We start from the raw sequence: 12978 nt of genomic DNA on the forward strand, positions 1-12978 counted from the left end.
GTCTTTGTTCTTGTGTCTATGTGTGTCGGTAAAATTTTTTTCAAACAAAATTTTCCGAAATCCAAATCTGTTTTTTTTGTATTTTTCATTGAAAATTCTGTTTCTACAATCATCATCCTTTTACGATCTCTGAGGCTATTTTCGTGTGTATTCGATTTTCATGTGTTTTCGTGTATTATAAGGTGTTTGTGTTTTGTTTTTGGGCAAACACTTTCTCTCTCTTGTTATCGATGTAAAAATAAATTCATCAACAAAATTCAAGAAGAATTCATCATACCTGTGAATGTTGTGGTGGTGGATAAATTATTTATTTATTTATCTTTGAAATGAAGCAAGTTTTTGCTTGTTTGTTTCGGTTTTAATCCAGAAAAATTTCTACTTTCTGCTTTCGATTACCTGTGTATGTTTTCCAAAAATGTTTGTCCTATTTATTTGTTCATGTATCAGTGATATACCTAAAGCCTAATTAGTCTAATTGGCCACATAGGTTTGTTTGTTCGTTTGTTTGTCTGTGTGGTTTGTAGTGTGTTATGTGATGTGGCTATCATTGGCCATCATTATTATTATTATTACGCCAACCCATATACCTACTATGATGTATTTCCATTGAGTGTTTTGTGTTTGAAAAAAAGAGAGATTCCATACAAAGTATCAAAATATAAAGATTCCAATCTCCAATTTTTAAATGTAGTTTCTGTGTATATAATTGTGATATGAACTTTTATTTCAACGGAAAAAATTGTGATTTTTCCCGCCATTCAATTCAATTCAAGGTAAAAATTGTGGATGTGTCTTGTCAAAATGTTTTTTTTCTTGGGTTCTTTGAAATCTAATAATCATATATAATGAACTTTTGATCCTTATTTTTGTTATTTACCTGTTTGGTTCAAATTTGTTGTATGTGTTTTGTTATCAAAATTTCGATTTAGTTCTTGATTTTTGATTTTTCTTGAAATTCTCTTTGTTTTCGATCCGATTATTGATTGTATTAGAATCAGATTGAGAAAAATAATGGCAAAACGTGAAAGAAAAAAAATTATTATCATCATCAACAACACTGCCATCATCCCTATTAATGTCAAAGACAATGCGATCATTGTCTTCATCATCATCGATGATGATCGATTCTTCATCATCGATACCAACATTATCATTATCATCGTTAAAAGCAATCAAAACACCGGTATCATTTGATGATCAAAATAACCATCATCATTATCATCATTATAATTCTTGTCCAACAAATTCACACAGCAACAACGACAACCATTATCATTATCATCGCCATCAACATCACAACAATCGTCGATCATTTAAATCTACCACCCAATCATCATCAACATTATCATTATCATTGTTAAAATATCATCATAAAAATTCCTGTTTAAAACATTCAACAAATTTATATTCATCTGATAATAATAACATTATTGAACATCATCATCATCGATACAGCAATAAATTATTTTCATCATCATCATCAAACAGTGTTAAAACAAAACATTATCATCGATATTCATCATCATCATCAACAACAATAAAAATGACATCATTATTTTGGCGTTGGACAATGACATTTATAATGGCATTTGTATTAAGCCATAATGGTGGTCGTGCACTTTCATTTCCATATGATGATACAGGTGATTGGATTTACTTCTTTTTTGCTTTTTGTTATTCAGTGAAGAAAAAAAATTAGTTACTAAAATGGTTTTGATAGGTCAGATTTTAAGGGAAAAAAAAAGTTAAAGGGTTAAGATTTCAGTACACCCGAATCATTTCTTTGTTTTTCTTTTTTCACCACTTAAATTCAATCCTAATGACTTAATTTTTGATCTATGTGTGTGTGTTGAGTGTGTGTGTTAAATATTTGTACAAAAAAACCCAGGAAATTTTTTTTGAAAAAGTAGCCAAGCCAAAAAACAAAATATGGGAGTGTATCTTGGAGTGAAGAAAAAAAAAATTCGGAATTTCCATCAATCATTGATATATTCATCAAGGAGGAAGAAAAAATGTTTTTAAAAAAGTTTTTTAAAGATGTCAAACAACAGAGTGGATAAGCAGCTGGGTATAGGTTGGTCATTTTGGGATAAAAATGGAAAAAAATAAAATAAAAAAAGGTTTGGCTGCATTGATCTGATCTGGTGGTGATGGTAAACGATATGATGATCTTCAAGAGAAATTAGCTAAAGATCAAAAAACCATTTATCGGTAATCAAAACGAAAAATTATTTTGTTGTTTGTTTTTTATTTGTCATAAGAAATGTATTTTTAATTAATGACATTAGATAATCATCATCATCATCATTTTGTAGAAATTATACATTTTTACGCTGTTGTCGTCAATATATAAATCACCTACACTGATTATGTAATAATAATAAATCAATGTCATTCATTCAATGATGATGACTAGTAGTGTTTTGCAAATGTTTTTTCGTTATTTTGGATTGCCCATTCATTCATCATTCTTTTTCTCTCAATGTTTTATCAATCGATAATCAAATGAATTTGATTCAACTGGAGAAAAAAATTCACTGAAAATATGACCCGATATAAACAATGTTTGTTTGAACAAAATAGTTTCATTTTTCACTCTTTTTTTTCTACAAAATAAAATAAAATTAAAATTTTTCCTTCTCTCTCTCTCTCTCTCTCTCTCTCTCTCTCTCTCTCTACATTCATTTGATATTCTTGGTAAAAACGGAGAAAGAAAATAAATGATGATGGTGGTGGTGGTGGTGGTGAATATAAAAAATTTAAATTTTAAATAATTTTTTTTGTTCCCCATCCATCTCCTCACCCCATCAAAATAATGAATGACAGAAAAATTTTTTCGTTTGACAAATTTCATTTATGACTTGTGTTTTGGTTTGGCTGTGGGGGAAGTTTCTTCTTTACTTCAACGAAAAATTTTTTTTTTTGGAATTGAATTCGATCAATTGACAAATTGACAATAAAAAAATATTTTTTTTCATAGATAATTTAGTTTCGAGCAGAAAAAAAAAGTTTTCATTGAAAAAAATAATAATTTCAACATCCAAATACAGAGAGAAAGAAAAAAAAGTAATATTTCATTCATTCATCGAATTCAGAATCGAAAGAATCGATTATAAGAATCGATGATTGGAATTGGAATTGCAAGTAGGGGAAAATTTAAAGAAAAAAATCTTTTTTCAGAAAGTCTATTTCCATTTTTTTTTCTCTTTCAAAGAAAGAAGAATATTTCCCTGAAAGAAAAAATAAATTATAATAACCGATAAGGCAGACATACAGAGAAAATTTTTAATGATTATGAACTATGCTGTGTGTTTGCCATATTTTTTTGAAGAGAAAATATTTATTCGTTGTTGATAAAATTGAAAATAATTGGAACCCAAGAGAATTTTTTGATCCATCATCATCATTTATGTTTTTTCGTTCTGTCTGAATTCTGTTTTTTGGTTGTCATCATCATCAAATGATGATCGTTAATGTTGTTGTTGTTGGTTGTTGTTTTACTTATTCAAAGATTAAAATGAGTTTCGTCTAGTCTCTTCATTTGTTTTGGATTTTGTTGTTGTTTTTTTCCGCAGAATTCTAAACTTTGATTATAAAAAAAAACTTCCAGAATTCATTTTTGATTTTTTTCGAGTTTTTTTCCAAGAAAAAAAATTTTGATGAAAATTCATAACTTTTTTCCTGAATTTGTCATAGTCATGATCAACCTAACCTCATTGAACTATGAATCACAGTCATAGTCATAGTGATCAACCTAACCTAACCTAACATATAGTGTTTATAATTAGATTTTTTTTTTTTTTGGTTCATTTTCATTGCACATCAATCTTGTTTTTTGATTAAATATTAATCATTCATTCATTTTTGTTTGAAAGAATTTTTTTAGATCAATTTTAATGATGATACTTGAATATTTAGAAAAGAAAATCTTTTTTTCTTCAGAAAATTCGGTATAAGAGCTTGTTTTCTTATCTTCAAAACTTCATCATGTTTCATCTTTAGTTTGTTTGAAAGTATTATTATTCTTTTGCCAATTTGTCATTTTGTTTTGTTTTTTTTGAATACATCAAAGTTTTGTTTTTGAAAACAAAAACGTCTTGTAAAACGAATCATTCGATTTGTTTTTTTCTCTAATGTCATGTTTTTTTTTCTTCTTTGAATTTGATTTTTTCTGCTTGTTTTTTATGCAATTTTTTGGAATTAAGATTGAACGAATTTTCTTTTTCATTACAACAACGAACAAACATTACATTACAGAATGAGTGTTGTTTCATGTTATTTCGATCGATAGTTCAATCCTTTTTTTTTCTTCTTTGACAAATTCATTGTAATTTTTTTTCGTCTTGTTTTTTTTTTTTTGGTTAAAAATTGATGACCAAGATTCTATGACGCAGATTTTCATATATTTTTCGGATTTTTTTTTTAACTTAAAAAACAAAGAATAAAGAATATTTCAAAAAAAAAGAAAAAAACTTTTTCATTTTTTTCCCTTGATTGATATCGCTCTCTTGAAAATGAAAAAGAAAAAAGTTTTCAAAAATGAAAAAAAAGAATCGATTTCAACCAGACATTGTGATCTGGCTTTTTTTTACTTGTTTTACATTGAATATATGGACTAATTCATCATCAAAGAACTGTCAGTGATGATAATCGGCCATAGACCTCTCTAAATATATTATTTAGCCATAGGGCGTAATAATCAAATTGGATTTTTTTTTCTCTCTCTTTCAAAAGAATTCTGAGAGCCAAAATATTCTCTCCATTTACTCATTGTTAACCCTCCGCTATTCACGCAGCATTTCTCACGTCGTTATCCATGTGGGGTCATTTTTGACCCCAACTTTGATTGCTTTTAAATTATGTTAGAAAGTTAAAATAATCTAAAATTTTGTGCTCAACTCTTTGAAAATATTATCAATTTTAAAATTTCATCAAAAAATTTTATCTTAAAAGCATATCATTAATGATACAAAGCGGCAAACAAATTTTGATTTTCCTATTAAATTTCGGGTTTGTTCATAACGTAAGTGTTGTAGGTAGGGATCCTACAGCACTTACGTTATGCACATTTAGACTTCATCCCGAAAATCGATGATTTCTCCACTATTTTTAGTCGGAAAACGGTGAAAATTGCCTATCATGTTTAATAAACATAGATCTTTGATCATTCAAGAGAAAACTGATTCATGTCGATAGATTTTTGAATGGCGAAGTTTTAAATGTCGTTGGGGTCAAATTTGACCCCACATGGATAGCCGAGGGTTAATTGTGTTTGATAATAATTTGAATGGGCATCAAACATTGATTTTTTTTTCTCTCGTTGGTTCTGATTCTGTCATTACCAGACACACATAACGAATGAATGAACTTCTAGTCCAACTTTTGACGACATATCGGCGTATTCCACTTCACTAAATGCCGCTTTATTTTTGCTTTTTTGCTGTTTTTTTTTGGCCATATAAAGAAAAAAATTAAACCAAATGAATTCTCGAGACGCACAAACAGAATCTGGCAAACGATTCAATCGATTTTGGGGAAAAGAAATACATTGAAATAATTATGTCCAGGACAAAAAAAAGAAAATTTGAAACAAATTCAATTAAATCAATCAAACTTTGATTTGAGTGAATTTTGTTGTTTGGTCTGGTTTTCAAAGAGTTCAATTGATTGATCCACTTGAAATTGCTATTAAATTATTCATATGAATGATAAACGTTAATTCAAGTGGTCACAGAAGAGAAGATGTTTTAATTGACTCTTATCATCTTGTTCGGAAATTTCGTTCACTTTACTCTACTTTATCTCTCTCTCTCTTATTTGATCATTCGATTTTTGTATTTTTTGGGGTTTTTTCTTCGCAACAAAAAAAAGTTTTTCGTTTCTTTGCTCATCGATATTCTTGAATGTGTGGTTTTTCTCTTCTTTCTTTCTCATTCGATTCTCTGGGTGATTTACCATCACCATTGTTGTTGTTGTTGTTGTTGTCGCCATTTTACGGTTTTGTTGTTGTTGTTGTTGTTCGATATAAATCGATTTAGGCTGTGTTTTTTTTCTGCTTGCAATTCTGGCAACAATGATTAATACACACACAGAGTGAAAAAAGTCTTGTTGTTAAAGTTAATTATAATACATACACACAACCAACAAAAAAAACTCTTGGATGTTGGTTAGTTGCTTGCTGTATTAGTTTTTTTTGGTTTCTTTTATTGTAAATAACGATTTTTTCTCCGTCTTTCCGTTGATCTGTTTGTTACAACATCATGTTTTTACTTTGTTGTTGTTGTTGTTGTTGTTCAATTTTCAATAATTTCAATGAAACATTATTTCTATCGATTATATACGTCATTTATGGATTTTTTCCATTCATTTATTTATTGGGATGAAGAAGAAAAAATCATTCTGGAAATTGGTTGGTTGATTGCGGAAAAATTATTTCCATCAAAAATGATCACCATGTAAGCATCCAACAACAACATTCATACGTTATGATTATCCAGAAAAAAAACGAATCGATTGGAAACAATTTTATCATTGCAAATATTCATTTGAATAATTTGTGACACTCAGTTAGTCAGTTAGGCTTGCATGTACAAATCATTATCGAATGGAAACCAATAATAATGATAATGGCAATTGAATACTTTGTGTAGAGAGAATATTCTGTAGGAATTATATTCCAAACTACAAAATTATATACAATACGTTTGATATATGTATGATTACGGATGATAAGGAAGAAGAAATTTTTTACATTTTAGTTGCAACAATCCAAAAAAATGAAAATGAAAACGAAAATTGATGCAACATCATATATTATGTTTGTTTGTGTAATGTTGTTTTTGCGTTTCATTGTTATTTTCGTTGATTTCTTTTTTTACCATCATAATCATCATCATCATCATCATTTTTATTTGGAATTGAAATTTTTTTTTCGGAACAATATCCGGAACTCTAGATAATCAGATTGATATACACACACATTTTTTTCGGTTATGAATACGGAAAATATATTTCTCTTTCTGTGTGTATGCTGTGAAGAAACTTTGAAGAAAAGAAAAGAAAAAAATATAAGATTCTTTAATTCAAGATTCTTTCTTTCTTTCTGATCGAATGTGTTCATATTTATTCTATTTTTTTCGCTCTATTCTCTCTTTCTTTCAGCCATATGTATTGAAGATATTGATTTTTTTTTTTTGTTGTGATTGGAATATTGTATCGAATAAAAAAATATAGATAGATTCTATTCTGAAGAATCTATTGGAAAATTGTTGTTGTTGTTGTCGTCGATCATGATGATGATGATAACGATAACGATACTTGTCGATCGAAAATCGAAAAATAAAAAGAAAGAATGAAAAGAATTAACTTTAGTCTATCGAAAATGGGTCTTTGACTTTATCATAATCATGATCATCATCGATTTCAGAATATAATGTATTCGATTCATGGCCAACTTTTTTTTCGTTTTTCATATATATACTTTACTAACACAAACGAATTTTATATCCTGCATTCATTTTCGATGATTTTTTGAAAGAATTTCCTATGGGATTTTTTCGTTCCGTAATGTGTGTTATGACTGTGTATGTGTGTGTGTATAGGAGAGAGAAGGAAGGAAGAAAGAAAAACGAAAATTTTCTACCTTCAAAAACGCATTGATAATGTTAGACTTTTTGTTGTTGTAGTTTTTGTTATTTTCATCATCAAAACTGATGATAATAATGATGATGATAATGGCAAACAGAATTTATTCGAAATACAGGAATTTTTTTGTGAGATGGGAGTTTGTTTCTTTGAAACAAACAACAGAACAACAACGTAATTGCCAAACGATTTATATTGTTTCTGAATGAATGTAAAACACCCAAGCAAGCAAAAGATTGTCACCATCATCATCATCAATGATGATGAATAACGACAATATTACAATGAACAACGAGAGAAACAAAAAAAAACAAGACAAAATTACAAGAAATCATGAATAAAGTGCTTTACGATGTTATCGATGAATATTATTATTTGCCTTGTTATCTCTCTATCTCTCTTTCATTCATTTGTAAATCATCATCGGTTTTTTTCTTCTTCTCTCCTATACATATAGTGATCATTTGTGATTTTTATTCTGTGAAAAAGGGAAGATGTTGTTTACCCCCCCCAAAGAATTTGTTTTGTTTTATGCATTCAATGTGTTAAAAGATTAACACCGAGTAGGCTAGCGACAAACTTTTTGTTTCCATAATGACAATTCAATATTCTTTCTGGGTTTATTTTTCATTTTTTTTCATTTCGTTGTTTTTGTTTTCTTCTCCTCCGTCAACATCATCAAATAACATGGAAAATTTTTTTCTACTGAAAAAAAAACTTTTTTTTCAATTTCAAAATTGTTTGTTGATTCAATAACGAACCAAAAACAGAGAATGAAAAAGCGATTCTTGTTGTTCGTTTGCTGTTGTTTTACTTTATCATCATATTATTAATGATGACCTAAAAAATCCAAACAAAAATACACCATTTTTTTTTGCTGCTTGTAATTCTTTTGATGATCCATGATGTTTGGTGTGAATGAATTTTTTGTTCGTTTGTTCCTGGAACATTATCTCTTGATGAAAATGTTCTTTTTCTGCGTTGTTTTTCTCCGTTGTTTTGTTGTTGTTTGCCCCATTTGTACACACACTGACACAAAGTGTGTGAACATTTTCAAAAACAAATTAGTGATGATAAAAAACAAACTAAAAATTCTTTTTGATTGTCAACTGAAAACTAATGATAATAACAACAACAACAACGATAATAATGATGACAAAGACAGTAAATCGTGGTGTTTTTTTTTTTGGTGATGATGATCAAAGTCTATCTCTGATCACTCACTCAATGTGTGTATGTGTGTGAGATTCTTGATTCTTGTTTGTTTGTCTATCTTGGAAAATTCTTGTAAACTTTTCTACCACCACGATTTTTTTTTGTTTTTGTTTTTCTGGATCATCATTTTTTAAACATTGCAACTCTTTTCCATTTTCTTTCTTTCTATCATCATCATCATCATTATTGGATAATAAAAAACAATTTTTGTAGTTGTTATGTTTGCTAAAATGGATGACTTTTTTGGCTGCTGTTGTTGTTGTTGTTGTTGTTGATCCATCATGATGATGATTCTGTTTCATCAAGTTGATGATGATGTGGTAATGATGATGCAATTTGTTATTGTTTTTTTTTGTTGTTGTTTCTTCCTCTTTCTCTCCATCTCACATGATTAGAGAGATAAGAAATTAGAGACGATGATGAAGAAGAAGAAAAAGTTTTTTCGTTTTTCCGACTTTCAAAATTCATATCAAGAATGATACTCTGGAGAATTTTTTTGTTTGTTGTTTATTGTTTGAAAATCTATTTCAAAAATCTTCCTATCTTGATCATCACTGATGACAATTATCGGTGGTGGGGAGAAGAAACTGAAGTTTTTTTTAAACTGAAAAGACCAGAAAAATTGAATGACAGAATGAAAATGATCTTGCTGTTTATTTGTTTTTGTTTCTGGCTGTACATTTTTTTTAATATTTACTTTAATCGAAGAATAAAGAATTTTCAAGAATCATTCGAAATTCTGCTTCGGAATTTCATTTTTTCAGTTTTTGTTTCTTCATCATCATCATAAATTAATCTTTATTCTGTACATTTTTTCTTTTTGTTTGTTTGTTTGTTTGTGTCTGAATAAACAAACTGAAAAGAATAAAGAATAAGAACAAAGAATAACTAACAAAACATAGCCTCTAGTCTGATTTTACTATGAAAATTTGAAAAGAAGAAAAAAATTCCATTTTTTGTTTCATTGATAATAATAATAAAGACAAACTAGCCTGCTGAACCAAACCAAAGAAAAACAATGAAATTTTTTTTTTGTTTGAAAAGGTTCCAAAGAAATTTCTCCTTTCTTTCTGGTTCTGGTTATTGTTCATTTATTTGGTTGTTGTTGTTGTTGAGTAATTGAAAATTACTTGAACAAAAAAAAATAAAAAATCATCATTCATGTTCATCATCTTTATGATTGTTTTCAACCTCTTTTTGGGTTTTTTTTTTTTGTTTTGTTCAACCAATGAAACAAAAGATGTTTCTCTTCTTTCATTCACCACACACACACACACACACAAATATGATGAACATGATGACAGCGAAAAAAGAAAACAATTCTTCTGGGTTGATTTTTTCTCGTTCCGTTTGGATTGTCATTTTTCTGGTTTGTCTATTCTGGTTCTCTATTCTGGATTCGTAATTTTTTTTGTTCCCGAACTCATTGTTATTTCGTTGACATTCTCCTCAATGAAATCTTGAACCGAATAATAATCATTTTATCTGGTATGTTTTTCCCTCGGTCCTAATGATTCTCTCCATATGAATTTCAATCCTTTTTTTCTATTTTTTGGAAGAAAAAAAAATGAAATCTTTTTTTTTGACTATAATCACATATGTGGAACACTCATATGATGATAATGTTAAATGATGATTACAAGCATAAGATGCCGAAGATTTCTTCCATGAAAAAACTTATCATCATCATCATGATTACCAAAGAAAGAAAAAGTCTAGGAAAGAAAATTTATTGAATAAAGGATAGAAAAAAAGAAATAAGAAACCCGCGGCTTTTTCCTTGGTTCATTCTCTCTCTCATGGTTTTTTTTCTGTTAACATATTTGATATGAAAAAATGACTGTATCCGTTTGATATTTTTTTTCAAAAAATGAAAAAAAATGAAAAAATAATAATAATAACTTGGATCTATCTGAACTGTATGACGTCTACTACTTTTATTCTCGCTTCTCGCTTGATCTATTGCGCTTTAAAGCATCAACCGAGCGACCGAGCGACCGATCAACCAGCCGACCGGAATATATAACCAAAAAAAAAAAATTTGAGATGTGAAAAATGCAAATGTTTCGTTTCGTTTTTTCGTTTCGTTGAATGAATGGATATAAGGTTTCACAATGCTTATCATCATTATCATTTGTTTGTTTGCTTTTGCTTCTGCTTCTTCTTTTTTATTCATTTTTTTTCCTGGTTATATAATATTCCTTGATATACGGTATGTACGGTATTCTGTTTTGCAATCTATTATCGTTCCTTGTCGTAACATAACAGGAGAATGGAGGGTTGTTTGTTTGTTTGTTTGTTTGTCACACATAGGAATCGATTTGAATTCTTTTTTTGTACCGTAGCCAAATGAAATAAATATAGCCAAAGATTTTGTTTTGTTTGTTTGTTTGTTTGGTGTGTATCTTTAATACTTTCTTCTTTCGTTTTGTTGTTGTTGTTGTTGATCCACTTAGTGGAACCAAAATGAAATGAATGGCAATGGGGAAAAAGCAAGCAAAAAAGTCAAAAACATTGTTGTGTCCTTACCGTCTTTGATAACCCAAAACAAATGATAAATAACGTTATTATTTTTATTTTTTCTGGAATGACATTTTCTTCTTTTTCATTTCATTTCGCATCCTTTTTTATTCTTTTCTTTTTTTCCTGTCCATTCAATTGTATTGTCGATTCTATCCGGCAGGCTTATCATTTCGTTGTTGTTGTTGTTAGTCGATGTCATCGATAAATATTATTTCAAGAATCCATGTTTGTGTGTGAATGAAATGTGATATGAAGATAGAAGTAAAAGTAAAAGTTCAATGATCGAATCTATTTATTTTTTCAATAAAGTTTTTTCGCTTTTCATGTGTGTGTGTGTGTATGTGAGAATTGAATTTGGATCAAATTGAATTCAATTTGATTCAGAAACAATTGAATGATATACATGATTTGTTTGGAAATGATTCATCATCATTTTTGTTTTTGGAATCGAGTTAAATCCATACATGTGTTTTTTTTTGTGAAAAAGATTGAAAAAAAGTGTGATTTTAAACAAAAATCTATTTTATGGATAAATTCTCCAACAAAGAGAAACTTGAAGTAAAATTCAATTCTTTTGATAATTTGATTATCGATCTTGTTTCAATTTATTGTCTTTCATTGGAAAATTTAGAAACAAAAAAAAAAATTTTCTTATTATTATGGCTACCTATGCAAGTTTTGTTTTCTTTTTCTTGTTTCCACTTAATGTTACTAAATAGCATGGACATTGTCATAGATTTTTTCTGTTTTGTTTATTTCAGTTTTGTTTTTTTGTTTCCATATCCGAAACATTAAAAGCCATTTCGGTTTGTCTTTTCAGTTATATTTTTCTTGCCAAAAATATTAGATTTCTTTTCTTTTTGATAATAATGATGATATGACGATCAGTTTCATTTCTTTCCTTTTTTCCTTTTTACTTTTACTTTCGCGTTATTTGATCACAGATCTTATTAATATTTTAACCATTTAGTATATACGCCCTTAGTTTTTTGGCAGTCATCCAGAAATATAATTGATTGATTCTTCATCGATTTTTTGCTTTTTCTTCTTATTTCGGGGTTCTTCTCCTCTCATTTTCTTCGATTTTTCCTGAAAAAAATGTGGAGGGGAGAAACGAAAACTAATTCATTTCATGGCATACCATTCTTTCCCCCCATTTTTCGCCCTTTATTTTTGTTTCCAACATTTTTTCCATGAGATTCATCATCATCATCATCAGTGTTATTGGTCAACCGCAATCCAATCAGAATGAATGTAATGTAATGAAAAAAAATTGATTCTAATCAAATCGAATGAGAAAGAATCACCTCCTTAACATCACCGAAAAAAATGAATTAATGATGGTAATGACATCTTAAGAAGAAAAAGAAGAAGAATTTACGTCATCAATTCAAGAATTCAATGATATAAATACCATACATACCATTCAATTTCGAATGAATTCTTTTCTTTTCGGGATTCTGGATAAAGCAGATAAATTATTTCGGTTTGTTTGTTTTCAGCAAAACTATCTCAAAATAAAACGAAGAAATTTCCCATAAATTTTATAGCAAATTTCTTTTCAGTTTTGGCTGTTTTGAATTATTACCAAAAAAA

At 28.6% G+C, this 12978-nt stretch overlaps 1 protein-coding gene across 1 annotated transcript in view; it reads left to right on the top strand.

Annotated features, from left to right (window-relative positions):
* Positions 1-1004: 1004 nt before the first annotated feature.
* LOC113789318 (uncharacterized) overlaps positions 1005-12978 on the top strand; it is a 125291-nt gene continuing 113317 nt past the window's right edge. The window contains exon 1 of the mRNA XM_075824450.1: positions 1005-1643. Within this exon, the coding sequence (XP_075680565.1) occupies positions 1076-1643 (568 nt within the window). The 5' untranslated portion in view covers positions 1005-1075. The remainder of the gene's footprint in view (positions 1644-12978) is intronic.

The sequence above is a fragment of the Dermatophagoides pteronyssinus genome, unplaced genomic scaffold (genome assembly GCF_027571235.1).
Source record: "Dermatophagoides pteronyssinus isolate colony J.1.1.1.1 unplaced genomic scaffold, Derpt_VIB-CSIC_2022.12 sq0001, whole genome shotgun sequence".
NCBI lineage: Eukaryota > Metazoa > Arthropoda > Arachnida > Sarcoptiformes > Pyroglyphidae > Dermatophagoides > Dermatophagoides pteronyssinus.